The 16,902-nt window shown below is 46.0% G+C and overlaps 2 protein-coding genes across 7 annotated transcripts in view; one reads left to right on the forward strand and one right to left on the reverse strand.

Annotated features, from left to right (window-relative positions):
- The window catches only part of map7b (microtubule-associated protein 7b), a gene marked incomplete at its 5' end in the record, with an annotated part of 33,637 nt that extends 20,578 nt beyond the window's left edge, over positions 1–13,059 (forward strand). For 3 of the 6 annotated variants that reach the window (XM_083689234.1, XM_083689238.1, XM_083689236.1), the window contains 12 exons: positions 6–101; positions 2,035–2,151; positions 3,682–3,830; positions 4,762–4,904; positions 5,369–5,740; positions 5,977–6,145; positions 6,859–6,987; positions 7,196–7,246; positions 7,779–7,812; positions 7,968–8,103; positions 9,999–10,180; positions 10,594–13,059. In XM_083689234.1, the coding sequence (XP_083545360.1) occupies positions 6–101; positions 2,035–2,151; positions 3,682–3,830; positions 4,762–4,904; positions 5,369–5,740; positions 5,977–6,145; positions 6,859–6,987; positions 7,196–7,246; positions 7,779–7,812; positions 7,968–8,103; positions 9,999–10,180; positions 10,594–10,604 (1,589 nt within the window). In that variant the 3' untranslated portion in view covers positions 10,605–13,059. The remainder of the gene's footprint in view (positions 1–5; positions 102–2,034; positions 2,152–3,681; positions 3,831–4,761; positions 4,905–5,368; positions 5,741–5,976; positions 6,146–6,858; positions 6,988–7,195; positions 7,247–7,778; positions 7,813–7,967; positions 8,104–9,998; positions 10,181–10,593) is intronic. The other 3 variants (XM_083689237.1, XM_083689239.1, XM_083689235.1) reach the window with 2 other exon arrangements.
- A 518-nt stretch (positions 13,060–13,577) lies between these two features.
- Positions 13,578–16,599, reverse strand: armc1l (armadillo repeat containing 1, like). The gene is made up of 7 exons (XM_083688935.1): positions 16,566–16,599; positions 15,728–15,891; positions 15,391–15,482; positions 15,089–15,266; positions 14,845–14,961; positions 14,641–14,715; positions 13,578–14,376 (listed from the first exon to the last, which is right to left on the reverse strand). Exons 2-7 carry the CDS (start codon positions 15,878–15,880, stop codon positions 14,185–14,187), a joined length of 807 nt encoding a protein of 268 aa, XP_083545061.1. The 5' UTR covers positions 15,881–15,891; positions 16,566–16,599; the 3' UTR covers positions 13,578–14,184.
- Positions 16,600–16,902: the final 303 nt, after the last annotated feature.

A 16,902-nucleotide genomic window follows, 5' to 3' on the forward strand; every position in this document is an offset into this window, starting at 1 on the left:
CACAGCCTCACAGAAAAGGACCTCCTCTTCCTCCCTCATTAGAAAATCACAGTCCAAACCTCGCCTACACTGGGGAAAGACCACCCCCGACAAACCAACAGGTGTTTCAGGGAAAAGTGGGAATCTTATCCCCTTCACTCTTTTAACGTTCACACTGCAAACAGAACATGGGCTGGAAACTTGTTTTATTTTCAAAACACATCAACGCTTATTTATTAGCATTAGCATTTATGTCTGTGAGAAATCAGTCACGATACAGAGCCTATAGTACCTGTTTATAGATAACACAGTAAGCCTATGTGAGATACAGTGGCAAGCTGCAGAATCCCAACCTTCCACGCTGAGTATCCCAGCGTTTCAATGCTGCCAAAATATCACCCTAAAGTTCCAGTATTCCAGTACTAGATTTCAGTCCCCTTTTCGTCTTTGTATTTATGATGCGTAAATCTCATCTCTCTCAATCTCCGTCTACGGAGCAGTGTTATGCATGAAGGACATTCTATGAGACTATCATCTAATATGATTAATTCAAGTGCTGTGTATCGGTCAATCAAGCTCTGTTCATAAAGGTCAGACAGCCAGTGATTCGTCATAACTCTGTGATGGTATTAGGGGTGTTTTTACACGGTGGTGACCCCTTTCTCTCTAATCCTCTGCTCCCGACTGGAGGATAATCTTTTTGTTTTTGTGGACTCGTTCCCTTCTTTTCCAGCCTCGCTGTTACAGACCAAGGGAGGACAGACTAGAAAAAATAGAGACACGTGTTTGTGCGCACACACAGGCACAAACAAACGCACACACACACACACAGGTGCAGAGACGTACACACACACACCATTTATACGTTATAGGTTAGCCCTGTTCTAATAGCTATCCTTGTAGGCTGTATGGTTAGACAAGGTGTTAATGGTTTCCAGCCCAATGGTATCTGTCCCGAAGCTCAATTGCCTGAAAAGCTTGGTCTAAACCCCACTTGCACATAGTCTGCTTGTTCACGAAGGTCTGACTGAAATAGATGCCGCACAGATGATCTGACCTACAAATCACCTCAGCCTTCCAAACAACTGGCCATGAAACCCTAGCCATACGATCAGCAAACCTGCTAACAGTTAGCCTAGCCTAGCCAAACCCTTATGAGCAAGCAGATTCAACATCGATGTGCACATGAAAACACACTAACCCAGGCACAGACCTCTGGCATGGCCATGTGTGGCTTGGCTGTGCTCACACCGGCTTTCAACCTGTCTGTTGACAATTATCCAATTACTCAACTCATTAATCAATTACCCAGCATTACGAGGGACACAAAATACTCTATCCCTTCGTCCGATTGTCTTACCCTAACCCCACGTGGATTTAAAAAGCATAGGATTGATGTAGGCCACATACACCAATCCTCTCCTTTTTAAATCCATTTAGGGGAGTGCACCGGTTCACATTTCGGTGGGAAATGGGGCGAGAATTGGGACGCGGGTTTTGTGACCCTTCCACACAGCGTTAATTTCCCTTCCCTAACTAACTGGCGAGGACAGCACACGCCAGAGGCCAAAGCGGGAGGCTAACGCTCCCCTTCACATCCTCCATGTTGTTTGTTTCCAACGTTTTTTTCCCAACGTTTGTTCTTGGTTTGCGCTCCGGGCTGTGTGCTTCCTCCCGTGTTAAACAGGTGCATGTGTCTTCACTAACCACTCCCTCTGAAGCGGATGCATGTTGCGATACAGTATGACATCACTTTAAGGGGACGCTTACACGCAGCTTCCATGGTTCCAAGGGGGGGGGGGGGGGGGGATTAAATACTTAATTATGGCTGTTATTACGCACTTTGCTGCTAATCGCTTTATTACCACATACTGCTCTGCAGGATTCTTTAATTGGCTTTTAATTGCATCTGGTTTAATGTGGCGTGCTTGGTTCTAAGTTAACTCTTTGCTGCTGTAGGTTAACTCGCTGGAGTTTAACCCTCTGTGTGTGTGTGTGTGTGTGTGTGTGTGTGTGTGTGTGTGTGTGTCTGTGTGTGTGTGTGTTGTGTGTTAGGAATGCGTCGTATGCCATTGTCCACCTGGGAGAACACAATGGTCAGTCGCCTGCAGCAACCCACACACTCCTACCTGGCCAGGAGCCGCAGCGCCATGAGTCTGTCTGGAGAAGCAGGTAACACACACACACTAACTACATAATTAACACATTACACACACACACACACACACACACACACCAGAACACAACACACATTGAGAAGGCCCAGGACATAAATATACCAACAGCAGACCCAGTAAGTCTCAGAGCTTTGCTCAGTCTGATACATTCACACCAGTCAGTGTCTGGCACTGAACACACACACACACACACACACACAGTCCTAACAAGCCACCCTTTCAGGAAGGTTTCCCCTTGGCATCTCGCCCTGCCTCACTCAGTTACTACGGTAACAGCGTACGGTGCTCCATTGGGAGCCACAGCGTTTTCAGATGGTCTACTCTTTTGTGTCGGTGTGCGCCCACAGTGTGGTTTCGGTGCGTCACTTGATGCAGTTTTAATGCTGATTTATTGTGTGTAAAAAGCATGTTTTGGAGTGATACTTGAGTTCTCTTGAGTTCTGATACTGCAGAGTGTGTGTTTTATTTTTTTTGAAAGCCACATCGTTGGCTGTCACCCCAGGTTCTACTTGTTAATGCTCTGGGTTTTCTCTGGGTTTTCTCTGTCTTTGAAAGACTTTCTCTTTTATACTTGCTTTTCTCTGTTTTCTCACTCTTTCTTCCACTCTCTCTCTCTCTCTCTCTCTCTCTCTCTCTCTCTCTCTCTCTCTCTCTCTCTTTCTCACATCTGCACATCACTCTGTTTCTCTTGGGTACGGGCCTTGCTGAGCTGCATGCATATTTCTCACACTCTTAACACTCAGGTACACACACACACACACACACACACACACACACTATTTCTCTCTCTTTCTCTCTTCTATTGGTGGTGCGGGTCTTGCTGAGCTGCATGCTGTGTCTAAGTGATTGATGTGTCATCTCTAATGTGTTTGGGATCAATAGCCCTAATTGGTTTGCATTACAAATGTGTCTGAGATCTGAGGAACTCATCCATCACTGCACCTCGTTGCGAGGGGAACCAGAATCAATGTTACCCACCCCTCTCAATGCATGGGTAGGGCAATATCCCCCTCAATGTCTTTACGAGACAAAATCGTTTTTTTAGAGGAGTTTTATTAGAGATTCGAAGATTGTGTTTTAGTTTAGTCCACTTTATTATAATACAGCGTCTTAATTTCTAAGATGAAAAGGGACTACACATTTGTGGCAATTTTTTGATGCTATCATTACCATACAGTATCATTACCATACACTCAACACTTAAGGAAAACGTTGAGTTTAACAATGAGCAGTTGAACGTCCGGAGAGCGTCTTTACCTCCAGTGATGGGTGCAGTTCCCTCGTCCCCCGGTGCTTCAACGCGGTAGCTCCTAACAGCCTCTCTTTTTCTCTTCTTCCCTCTCTCCGCCATACCTCACCCACTCTCTCTCCTCTTCCTCTCCTCCTTCATCCTTCCCTCCCTCCCTCCCTCCTAATCCATCACTCCTTTTAAAAAAAAAAACAACAACAAAAAAACAACAATTTGTGTGTTTTTTGGTTTTTTTATTCCTAACCCCTCGTATGGTCCTAAACCCCATTACTGTAGCCTTGCCTGTTTGTCCTCGCTCAGTGTCCTGCCACCCTATGGGGTCTATGTCCTTCAAGTCCATCCAGTCCCAGCCTCAGTGCCGGAGCCAAGAGCGCAGCCTCCCCAAGGACGGCGTCGTCCGCAGGAGGACCTCCGGCACTACACAGGTGAGTCTCAATGTCATATCCCGAAGTCTTTCCCTTGATTCCTCACGGCCTCTCTCCTCGCCTCCTCCTCAAAAAACATTGGACGAGAATGTCTAAGGGGGGGGGGGGGGGGGGGATCTCAGACCTTCTCCTCCAATGACCGTTGAGAAGGAGGTGAGCAGTGTGGAGGTGTGGAATCAAAGAAAGACCTTTTGAGATTTGGCCATGCTGTAATTCCATTTCTCCCCACTTTTGTCCTGAAGTGTGCACTTGTGCCCCACATGGATTGAACATGATTTTGGTAATAGATTGATAACATGACTTTGGTGATATTGTTGAGAGCGCCCAGAGCCCATGCTTAAACCCATCCTATACTTTAGGAAATCAACGTGGGGGAAGTGGACACCTGACATGGTGTCTGTAACAGTGGCTGTACATTTATAAGATGTGATTTCAGCGCGCTGAATGTCACAGTGTGAGGGTTATTTCTTTGTGTGTGTGTGTCTCAAATGGCCCCTTCTGTCTGTTTTCCCTTAACCTCTTGTGCGCATGTGAAACCCAGATCAGTCAGACACAATAGATCTGGCTTTGCAGCCTTCCTCTCTTTAACACTCTCTACTCAGTACCCATCTGTCTTTGTGTGTGTGTGACAGATTATGTCATTAAGGACTTACAGTGCCCATCCACTGACACACACCTTTTAGCTCGAACATATTGTACAGATATTGTGTGCCTGATTGCTTTCGACTGGTTGGTTCTCTGTGGCTCTCCATCTTGGTTTTCCTCTGGTCAAGGGTCATGTCCGTCCCTCTAGCTAACGATGTTGTTAGTTGTGTACTACTGTATATCCCTGTCACTGTGTACGTTTTTCTCTCTCTCTCTCTTCCTCCCTCCCTCTTCTCTGACACGACCTGACTCTCTCCTACTCTGTTTCACTCTGTGGCGTTGACAGCAGAAGGACAGGGATTACGTGAGGAAGTCGTGGAGCAACCTCTCCCTCCCATTGGCTCCCACTCTGAGCCTTCCCCCTGCCGGCAAGAGGAACCCGTCGCCAGGCAACCAGCGGTGCAGGGGGACAGCGCCATCGCCTGGCCGGTAAGGGCAATGTCAACCACTGCAGACTCCACTGCTTGTTGTCATTGAGAGGAAGGGAAGTTGTTGCCCTTTTCTTAGTCCAGGTTGTAGTCACGGTAACGGTTAGAGTAGACGAGTCATCGGAAATAAGGTTAGTGAAGATAGAAATGATTCAAATAGATACAGGTTAGGTTTATTACCAAATAGAAGATATGTATAGGCTATTTTTAGTACTTGCCGTGGTAGTTGTCATTCATTGGTGATGTTATTTGATTACGCCACGCGTGATTAGTCTTGACCAGGGGAGGCTGGTGAAGGTAGAAATCGGAGGACGGCTCATTGTAATGCATGGAATGGAATAAAGAATGGTATCCAACATTCCTCATTCCATTCCGTGCGTCGCAATCAGCCCGTCCTTTCTGCCTCCCCTGGTCTTGACGCAACGGTTCTTCCCGCTCTCCCCTTCCCTCTCCACCTCTCTCCAGACCCCCCCAGAAGTCCATCCCACGGCCCCCCACCCCGAAGCAGCTAAGGTCACCCAGCGGGGATGACCTGGGGAACCTTCGCCCCGCCAGGGCCATGCCAGAGAGCCCCCGAGGGTCCCCTGGACTTGAGGGCGAGCAGGAGGTCCAGAGCCCTGCCCACCACACCCAGCCCCGCCCACAGCCCCTGGGCCAATCCAAAACCAGTGCAGACGTACCTGTAGAGTGTGTCGGCAGTCCTCCGGGCCATAAGCCCTCGGCAGGGACCAACGACCCAGAGGAGGCCACGCGCATCCTGGCTGAGAAACGCCGGCAGGCCCGCGAGCAGAGGGAGAAGGAGGAGGAGCAGCGCAGGCTACAGGAGGAGGCAGAGAAGTCAGTCTGAGTGTGTGTGTGTGTGTGTGTGTGTGTGCGCGTGCGCGTGCGTGTCCGGAGTCTGTGTGACACTGTCCGTATGTGTGCATGTTGTGCATGTATGTGTGTTCTCGCAATCTTAACTGTGTATAACGCTTGTCTGTGTGTATCCTGGCCGACATGTGTATGTGTGTATATCCTCACACTATGAACTCGACTCACTATATACGTTTGTGTGTGTGTGTGCGCGCACGCAGACGGGGCAGGGAGGAGATGGCCCGCCGTAAGGCCGAGGAGCGGGCGAGGAGGGAGGAGGAGGCGCAGAGTCAGGCGGAGGAGAGGAAACGGAGAGAGGAGGACGAAAGACAAGCGGAGGAAGAGAGAGCCCAGAGGGAGAGAGAGGACGCAGAGAGACTCCAGAAAGAGGTCAGAGAGAGAGACACACACACACACACACACACACGCCTTACCTCTGCATTCGCTTGGTCTATAAAGCGTGCACAGGTGTACGCGGCAATGTCTACACGGTTCTCCCGCTGCACCACATTGTCGACTTGGCTGCACCCACCGTGTAAACGTGTCAGAGTAAACCACACAGATATTTAGTCACGATGGAGTAAATGTCTTTGGTCGCCGGTGACATCGTTGGGGAAAGCGAAAGGGAAAGCGGTGTCATGTTCCTCAGATGATTCAGCTCACTTCAGCAGTAGGTTACCTCGACACGGGGGGCGCTCTGCGCGTCGGGGTGCATCCAAAGCGTCTAACCGCTCGGACTTTGTAACCGCCGTCAAGAAACTCAAATGAGCCAAGCGGTTGCGCGATTTGTCTGCCGAAGCTCTCGTATGGGCAGAAGTACACGGACGGCGCGGAGAAGCGGGGGAAATGTTTTGGCTCTTGTTTTGACATGGATGAACGAGAGTCCGTTTTGAGAATGAAATTCAGCGCCACCTCGTTTAAAAATCCTGAGAACCCTGATGGTGGTAAGTTAGCTACACCTAGTCTTTGGATACTGTAGGTCTCAACCTTGGGAAATACGACATTTGAAAGACGTGAGAGATTTGAGATTGCTTTGTTTTGTTAATGACGCGATGACGTGGCTTTTTGCTTGGTTTGTTTATGTATAATGTGTGTTGTTTCAGAGGGAGGAGGCGGAGGCCCGTCAGAGGGAGGAGGCGGAGTCTCGTCAGAGGGAGGAGGCGGAGCGACTGAGGCAGGAGAGAGATAAGCACTTCCAGAAGGAGGAGGCCGAACGCTTGGAGAGGAAGAAGGTACCTCACTCACTCACTCACTCACTCACTCACTCACTCACACACACACACACACACACACACACACACACACTCTCTCACACACACACCCTATCACTCCTCTAACAACCAAACTACCATTTACTTTTGAACACACACAAATACAGAATATACAGCCTAATTGAATGTGCATCTTAAATCCTCCCCTCCATCCACTTATCTCTCTCAGCGTCTAGAGGAGATCATGAAGAGGACGCGTCGCTCGGACCCAGCAGAGAAGGTACAGCACTCAGACGCTGTCCCCTGGTACCCAGCTGTCTCTACCGCCTTAGTAACTCTATACAGTACCAGTCAAAAGTTTGGACACACCTTCTCATTCAATGGTTTTTCTTTATTTTTTACTATTTTCTACATTGTAGATTAATATTGAAGACATTAAAAATATGAAGGAACACATATGGAATTATGTAGTAAACCAAAAAGTGTTAAACAAACCAGAATATGTTTTATTTTTTAGATTCTTCAAAGTAGCCACCTTTTGCTTTGATGACAGCTTTGCACACTCTTGGCAAGGTGTGTCCAAACGTTTGACCGGTACTGTACTTCCACAATGTCATATGTACTGGGCCACACGGGACTGTATGACAATACAATGACATTCTCATTTGCATGCTCTGCTCTTCGAAAACACTGGAACACAATAATATGCAAATAGCGACACAATAATATGCAAATACACAGTAATACACCTAGAGTGTGGCTACCCTAGGCACTTGGGATTTAGAACTAAATGGAAATCTCTTCCCCTCCAGAAACCCACCCCTCACAGGAATGGAGATGGCACAGGTAACTTGCCCTCCCATTATTCAGTTCTATATTCATAACTGGTGTTCCTATCTGCTATTTTTTTTTTGCTATGTTATTGTGATTGACTTTTCTTTGTTTTGCGTGTGTGTGTGTGTGTGTGTGTGTGCGTGTGCGTGTGTGTGTGTGTTATCCAGCGTCCAGCCCCATCTCTCCAGGCCCATCGGTGAGTGTGTCGGGGCCCGAGCACAGCGACAGGAACGGCCACGGAGCCTCGAACCCCGACCGCACCCCTGACACCAGCGACGCGCCACTGACCTCTGGTGATGAGAGGTAGGACTGCAGGGAGAGACGGAGGAGTTTATTCTAGATTTTTAGATTCAACTTTATTGTCATTGTGCAGAGTACAAGTACAGAGACAACGAAATGCAGTTAGCGTCTAACCAGAAGTGCAAAATAGCAGAAAGTGCAATGAACAGTGTTTGCAGGTAGTGCAATATATGATCAGTAGTAGTGCAGTATAATATAGCAGTGCAGTATAGCAGTATATGAGTACAGTAGCATTATAGCAGAATAAATAGTTACAGTATGAACAGTGTAGCAGCATATGAGCTGTATGGGTAATGCAGTCTAGCAGTATATATGTATTAACAGTAGCATGAGGTAGATAGCAGAATAAATATAAATATGAATATGGAATGCCGTATAAACAGTATAAACAGGTATGTACAGTATGTGCAGTAGTATTAAAGAAAATATAAGGATATGTGCATTATGTGCAGTATGAACAGTATGGACAGGTATGTACAGAAGAGCAGTGGTATGAGTAAGAGCAGGGGAGGGGAGGGGAGTAATAGTGCAATAGTGCAATTGTCCGGGGGGGGGGGGGGGGGTTGCAGGGGTAGTAGGTTGTCAGGTCGGTGCAGTTTTCGAGTTCAGTAGGGTGACAGCCGCAGGGAAGAAGCTGCCTCTGAACCTACTGGTTCGGGTGCGGAGAGACCTGTAGCGCCTCCCGGAGGGGAGTGGGGTGAAAAGTCTATGGTTGGGGTGAGAGATGTCCTTGACGATGCTGCGTGCCTTACGCAAGCATCGTTTGCCCTGGACAGCCTCGATGGAGGGGAGTGAGGAACCGGTGATGCGTTGGGCAGTTTTCACCACCCTCTGCAGTGCTTTCCGGTCCGATGCCGAGCAGTTGCCATACCATACTGTGACACAGTAGGTAAGGATACTCTCGATGGTGCAGTGGTAGAAATTCACCAGGATCTGAGGAGACAGATGGACCTTCTTTAGTCTCCTCAGGAAGAAGAGACGCTGGTGAGCCTTCTTTATCAGGGTGGAGGTGTTGAGGGTCCAGGAGAGGTCCTCAGAGATGTGGACACCCAGAAACTTGAAGCTGGTGACTCGCTCCACCTCAGTCTCGTTGATGAGGATGGGGGTGTGTGCGCCAGCTTTAGACTTCCTGAAGTCCACAATGAGTTCTAGGGCTTTAGCATAGAGAGAGAGCGATAGAAGAGGTGCCAGCTATCTTTCCCATTCTTTCATTGCATTCGTGACGGCATGAGGAACGCCATGTTGTCAATTCAGGCGGGACTTTCTATGAGCTGGGAAGGCATCAGCCAGTTGGATTTAACCCGTGGTCGTCTCCTTCAATAGGATTATGTATAGATTGTAAATGTCTGTCTCCTGGTGCCAGTAAATGACCTGAGACACCAGAGCTGTGTTGATGCTACGCAAGTGAACACTCCAGCACAGCAGGTGGCAGTAAATCATCAACGCCCGCTCAAAACACAGAAGATGAAGGAAGTTGACGACATGGCACTCCCCGTATAATCACCGTTAATTTAGGGGAGTGTGCCCTCAAGTTGTTATAAGTCTGTGGACTTTACACACTACAGGGCCAGCCTGAACTATGCTGTGCTGGCTCAGATAATATCATGGGATATATATTCTTCTGACATTGTCCTTTCCAGCACTGTTCAATTAACTATGGTGGATTAAGCAGGTCAGTAACCAGACCAGCACAGCTCAGTTCAGCTCTGTAGTGGGAACAGGGTATAGGGGAATAGTGATGGTCTCTCTACAGATTTAAAGTAGATTTTCTTCTATTCAGACATATTTCTTACGTTTTGCTTCTCTCTCAGATTTTCGTCAGATGTTTGTGTCAGTTTAATCAATGCCATCCCCCCTCTCTCTCTTTCTCTCTCTCTCTTTCTCTCTCTCTCTCTCAGGGAGAATGGCTCGTTTGAGGAGGTGATTGAGCTCCCCCCAGACTCCAGACTCTCCCCTCCTAATGAAGGTGAGGAAGACGAGGAGGAAGAGGAGAAGCACATTCCCGTCATAGCATTCCGGGAGAACGGGATCCTGAAGCCGCTGAGCGGAGTAGATGATGTACCGGCACAACAGAGAGCAGGTCAGCCTTCATCATCATCATCTTCCTCATCCTCTTCCTCTCGTGTAATTCGCTGTTGCATCCACTGTGTATACACACCATAGAGATATATCACTAGAGAAACACTGGCTGTCTTTCTCATTCATTCTCTAGTGTTATATCTCTATGATACCTACTTTTCATTTAATCCTTCAGTAGGATGTCCCTTGGGTGTGTCCAACGGCACATACCTTAGCCTTCCCTATATTGACAAATGATACTCTGCCATGCTGTTTGTGTGCCAATCATGGAAACGCTGTTACTATCCATACCGTCCGTCCTACTATAATAAGTGTCATTTTTCTCTCCTTTCTATTATTCATAGTTTTTGTTGTTCTTCTTTTTTACTTCATTAATGTTCACGCTGACTGAGGTTTGTCTCCCTGAACTTGCAGATGTTATCTGATGGCCCTAGACAAGAGGAGATGACGGGAGAGAGAGGAAAGCCAGGAAGAGAGAAGGCAGGAGAGAGAGAGAGAGAGAGAGATGGAGGTATAGACTAAGAGATGGGAGGGGTGGTGAGAACTGAAGGAGACGTGCTGTCACGGAGAGCCCCTCTGATGGTGTGTGTTCCTCGCCCCCTCCCCCTAATCCCCTCCTGAAGAGACCGTCAGGACTATATCCCAAAGCTGGCACCTCCAAAGAACTCTCAAAACAGTTTCTCTGACATGGAGATTCTGTTTAAAACTCACATTTCTTCCCCCCGACCGCTCATTTTGGTGACCAGACAACCCCTCTCTCTCTCTCTGACCACCCACTGCGCTCTGTCCTGTGCTTTCTGTGCCCGAGCGGCTGTTTCAAGTCCCCCTCTTTCTGAAAATGAATGTGTCCTGAGACCACAAGGGCCAGTGGAGGCCCAAACCATTACGCAACTGTTTTGGCGGTGGGGAGGTACTGATGGGTGTGACTAATTATACCTTGTACATTGAGATCAGATGTAAAGTCCTCTAATATAATACTTGAAGAATTCCTCATTGCTGTAGAGGTAGAGTTGGACGAGGTCGTAAACCTAGAGGTTTATGTGGGGGTTGTGGCAGGTGGGTTGGGTGTGTCATTGAGTTTAAGTTAAACAAACAAAAAAAGTACTGTTTTCTCTCAGTAAAACCAAGAATAGTGTGTACACTACTGATTTCCTTGTTTAGTTTTATAATTGCTATAAAGACGAACTGTGATTTTTTATTTTATTTTTCTCCCCCTTTTCTGTTTCTTTCTTTCGTAGAGCTAAGCTTCCACAGATCTCCCCCGCTCTTTTCCAAATGTTTCTATGACGATGAGATTGACTGACTCCCAAAGATCCTGCCCATGTTACTGTATATTGTATCCCTTATTTGATTGACAACTCTTTCAAAGCTACACATTTGGCCGTTCTGTCAGATATGTCCTTCAGCCAATCAGCAGGCTGGGAGGACAGTACCATAGTAACATGTCTGCCACTACCATAGAAACAAGTGAAGGAAAGGGGGTGGTTGTGTGTGTCTATATCGTTTTGGCCGAGCAGCCACGAGATGTTTTGAATTTTCATTGACCAGTGAAATTGATACGAATTCTAAAATAACCTGATCCAACAGACGAATGATCTTCCGATCAAGGATTTATTAAAGAGTTAATGCTGCTACTTATGACGTTCCTTTGCCTTATCGGATCATGGGGAGGAGAGTGAGGCGACTCAGAGACTAGTGGGATACAGCGCCTCCACTTAACTGCAAACCTACAGTCACTACAACAAATGAGCAACAGTTATGCATTCCCAACATGTGGGTCTCACTCACAACGGCTACATGCCGATAGTTTTAAGTGGCTTCTTTTCCTCGTCCCCTCTCCTTCATGATCAATGGTCTGAAAGGGCTTGGTGGGTGTTCACATTACATTGGTAGTAAAGGAAAGGAGATAGGATGAGGAAGCATCTTGAAAGAATTGGACCGCTTTTGTCTTTTCGCGCTCTTTTTGTTATTACTCAACACTTGAAAGGACATGAATAAGAACTTTAAAAGGTAAGACTCAGCCATATGATGTTGCCATGAAATAGCAGGGCGACTTCTGAAGACGAGCCTTTTTTTGTCATGCGGCACTGCTGGAATGACATCTCCGAAGTCATTCCACCTCCCGTGGGTAACCTCATATCACTTGAGTCTACCTTTAAATGGATCCACATCTTTTTCACCACTTCCATAGCTTTGCTAGTCTTTAGCACTTGGTTGTCAAAGCTTTGCACTTAAGGTTCCTCTTCCGGTCGGAACGCCTCACTGGACTTCCGCAGGGCCATAGATTTGGAATGAACTTTGAAATTCGAATTCTAGATTTGGAATGAACTTTGAAATTCTATGGCGAGATTATCGACACTACCGTATGTTCTTCTGTCCTTGTCCTATGGTGCAAACCAAGTTGTGACCCAATTGCCATAAACATGGAGATACAATTTCTAAAAACAAAACTGTCCATGCAGAGATTAATTGCATCTCTTTCGGAAATGAAGTTTTGACAGGGTTGAATATATGAAAGATGAAGTTATAAATACATAGATGTTATATTATATGTATAAATGACAACATGTATATTTTAGTAAGACTGACCACAAAGCTTTGAAAACTAACAGTCCTTTGCTAAGACTGAGGAAGGAGGCTGAAACCATAGAATTCTGATTCTATGAATTCTCTTTCTATGGATTAAACCACGGGTTGGGTTCTGTGCAAGAACTCGAGCGGTTCTAGAATTCTTCCGACTCGGTACCGTGTTCCAACAGGTCCACTCGTGTCTGTCTCCATAGAAAACAGCTTGGTGAAAGCCACTGTAAAACACACGTGATTTCCCAACTGTTCCATCTGTATAGCATGTCAATAAAGAATTCAAATTTTGTCTGATAATTGTCTTTTCTTCTGTATTTGTCTCATCTATAAGAAATGTTTTGTTTGTCTGCTCATTTTTAATACGTGTTAAAGGGGTATTACCCCGAAAATTTATCCTGCTTTTTTTTACACTTTCACACTTTTTTTGATGCCCGCTGACAATTTTAGGTACATATTTTGCTTTGTACTTATAAATTGTACAAGCAAATGCCTCCAAATTCATTGGATGGCACTTCATCATACAGTAAGACAATGACCCAAAACATAGGGAGTTCTTCAGAGCCAAAGGCAATGAGCCTATGATGGCATCTCATTCTTCACACCTTTTGGATAAGAACCCTTGAAGGAAGTGATCAGTTGTAAACGGATTTGCCTTTACTGTACTTAGATGCATTTTATGTAGTGTTATTGACCACAGTTTTGCTGTATAACGTTGAGCCTTCCATAATACAGTTATAAAGTAATACTTCCATGTATACATTTTGGACAACGGAATATGAATATTTGAATGGAGTCAGGAGTCAACATCCAGTGTCTGTAAAACTTTTAATTTGCATTCCTCAAACTTTACTGTGATGCCCCAAACCAGAATCTGCTAGGACACTGGACTATCACATCCAGACTGAAAATGGTGACACACTGGAGTTTATTTATTTCAATGGCTAACATTTCAACACATTGACAGCAATTTTTACAAGTGTTTTTTTTTTATTATTTATCTGTCTGTCTTGGCGTAAAACATTTCATTAATGGTCAAAAAGAACTGCTGTTAGAGATTTGAAAAATATACACGTGACCAAGATAAGTATAAAACAATCAAACATTAACAGAAGAATAGAGACAGACAGCATAAACACAAAGTGAACAAACAAACATAAACAAAAAAATGGAATACAGATTGAGTGATTCCTACTGAATAATATGTACATTCAGAAAAAGTGTGACCTTAGATAAGTACTATACTATAACACCTGCATAGCATCAGCATACCTTTCTCTACAGCGGATGGGCCTCAGTCCATATTCATCACTACAATCTGACCATCCATATACTGTACAACCCTGATATTCATCTATTGGTGCAGCTCTGCTGAGTTAGTAGGAGTTCAAGTGTGAGAGGAGGCCATTTCCATTTCTCCCAGTTTCACCAGTAGAAGGTCCTGGTGAGGAACGTGGCGGCTGAGTTGAGCCAGCTGCCGCTGGCGTCCCCCTTGGCAGCGCTGCGGGACACGGCGCGGTCCTTGTCTTTCTCCGGGCTCTCCTCCTCTGGGAGGTAGTCAGGTAGGGCGGCGTTCTGCTGCACCTCAGCGCCACATGGACTCAGAGGGAGCAGAACCTAGGAACCACAGAGAGAGAGAGAGGGGAGAACATGAATTAAAATGTAGAAAAAAATGATTTTATTTAATATTGTATTTTTTATGTCACCCCGCCTAAGCTGTGTGTGTGCTTTCAAGATTTAAAGTGGTGAGGGTTATTTTGAATTTTCTACACAAGCATGTTGTGTCCCATCTTCCCTAAACTAACGGTTACCAAGAGTATGAGTGTCTCTTTGTGTGTATTGTAAAAGGTCAAGCATGGTCCTCTTGACCCTAGAACTCACCTCTTCCCCAGCCTCGTTCCTCACCACCTGCTGGGCTGACAGCACCTTGGTGGCAGCGATGGCCGACGCCAGACTCTGCAGAGAGGTAAGTCTTTAATTATCTAGTCAGGTGACATGCATACCATGTAGAGAGATAACATGTCCTTCTCTAGAGCAATAATCATCCCTGAACCCAGGAGGCGAGACTGAGTGAGTGTGTGTTACCTCTGTGGGCAGGTCTGAGCGGATGCGGACGGTGCATCTCTTTGAGGCCATCTGGAAGGTGAAGCTTATCACACCTTTGACTTTCAGAAGGGCCTCCTCACACACACCTCGCTGGTCCTGAGAAAGAAAACACACATTGTCACACACACCTAACAATTGTATTATATATGGAGTGTGATGTTGGCACAGTGCTATCTAAACTGTGTGTGTGTGTGTGTACACACACAGACTTAGCTGCACTCACAGTGCTGTCCAGTCCCTGGATGTGCAGAGTGACAGACTTGGCCTTCTTGTTGGTAGAACTGAGGAAGAACTGTGACTTCTTCCTTCTCTCTGGGGTGCGGGGGGCTGTGTTGGTAGGAGCGCTCAAGATGCCATACACCTCCTTAGCCAGGGCTGTGATGTCAATCGTCAACCCACCCCTGAACGCGACACACAAAAGTAAATCTGAGTATAGTCACAGTTATAAAGTCACAGAAAAACAACAACACAGGGGACATACATGTTTTTTGGGGGGACAAACAATAGACAACAGAGTGAACTCACCTCTCCATCAGGTTCTCCAGGCTCACCATCATACCCAGCTCGTTCTGCATGATGTCGATGTTAAGGGGCGACTCGGCTAGGTAGCGCAGAGTCTGACGGCACAGAGAGAGGTTACAATTAGCAACATCTAATGGCCACAGCAATAAAAACCCAGTCCACAGGTTTGAGAAGAACGACGGCGAGTCGGTGTCATTTGTACTAACACAGGTTCATGTCAAAGAATATGTCACTGTTCAGAAAGTGTGCTATTAATTGTAAATATAACTATTTAGCTAGTGTGCTAGGCCAGCCTGTTTTTGTTCAACTCCTCCGCACCACTAGACTACATTAAACCAACCTGCAGGGTGGAGAACAGCACTTGAGAGTCTTGGTGGTCCAGGAACAGAACTAGCCCAGGAAGACAGCCCTGGTCCTGGACTATGACCTCCCGGTTCTGTGGCTCCGAGGCCAGGTCCCGCAGCTGGGTCACCACAGACAGGGCATCCATCATCTTTACAATCTCTGGGGAAACACATGCATGGGTTGAGATGGACATGTGATACGTTAGCTGGCTGATATTACACTGATGTGACCTTCATATCCCTTATTATTGCCGATAAGAATGGTCCATACCATAGAAGAGTAGGCAACGACCCCTCACAGAAATGTAAACAATGGACACATGCATCCCATGATGACATTTTTACACTTAATAGCAGTGGATTGTCTAGGATGCATCTGTAGCTGGAGGAGTTCGAGGTTCACAGTATGACATTCTATTCCATGCAGCATTCGGCTACTTTTTAAAAACATGTTTTGGAGCATTTGATTACGAAACACGTATGACAATACAAACGAAAAATAATGGAATTACACTGTAAATAGTTAAATCCGTAAAATTATGTTTTGGTTGATATAGTATAAAGAAAGACAGTTTGTCTTTTCTGTAACTATTTAACAACAAACAAAAAAAAACAGAAAGAAAGAAAACGTTAGCTACCAGGCTAGCTAGCTGACGTTATTTAGGTAGCAACAAAACCGAAAGCTAACCGTAGCTACAATTAATTTAATTTGCGAATACCTAACGTAAACTAGTCTATATTATCTGTAAATTGGGTTGATCGTTAAATACCTGCTTATATTAATACATATATTCGAGAAAATCTAACAAACACGGTTAAAATGACAAGTCTTACCACGGAGGGAACCAGCTCGTGCACACAAATACAAATGTCGTGCAGCTTTTACCGAAACCGTCATTGGTCGATCAGCTCCCGTCACCTCGCACGGTGAGGCTTTGCGATTGGTTTACAATTCTCCTCCAGCTGAAACGGCCAATGACTGTCCGTTTTACTAGCGCGGCTTTATTTGACTTCACCTGCCCGGACGCGTGAGCAGATGAGGAGGTAATTTCACGAGTTACACTTGTTTGTCTTATTATGTGTATTTCTGGATTAGATGTGGGGTAAAACGAGATCATTTAACGTAGTATTTATAATACATACACAGCACGTTATTACATGAACTGAGTTC

Source organism: Argentina silus, assembly GCF_951799395.1.
Source record: "Argentina silus genome assembly, chromosome: 17".
Lineage (NCBI taxonomy): Eukaryota > Metazoa > Chordata > Actinopteri > Argentiniformes > Argentinidae > Argentina > Argentina silus.

Coding starts and splice junctions, on each gene's coding strand:
- armc1l (XM_083688935.1), bottom strand. CDS start 15,880: ATGATGGATGCCCTGTCTGTGGTGACCCAGCTGCGGGACCTGGCCTCG. Junction 15,267..15,390: donor CTGGAGAACCTGATGGAGAG/GTGAGTTCACTC, acceptor TGTCGCGTTCAG/GGGTGGGTTGACGATTGACA. Junction 14,377..14,640: donor GGAACGAGGCTGGGGAAGAG/GTGAGTTCTAGG, acceptor TGTGGTTCCTAG/GTTCTGCTCCCTCTGAGTCC.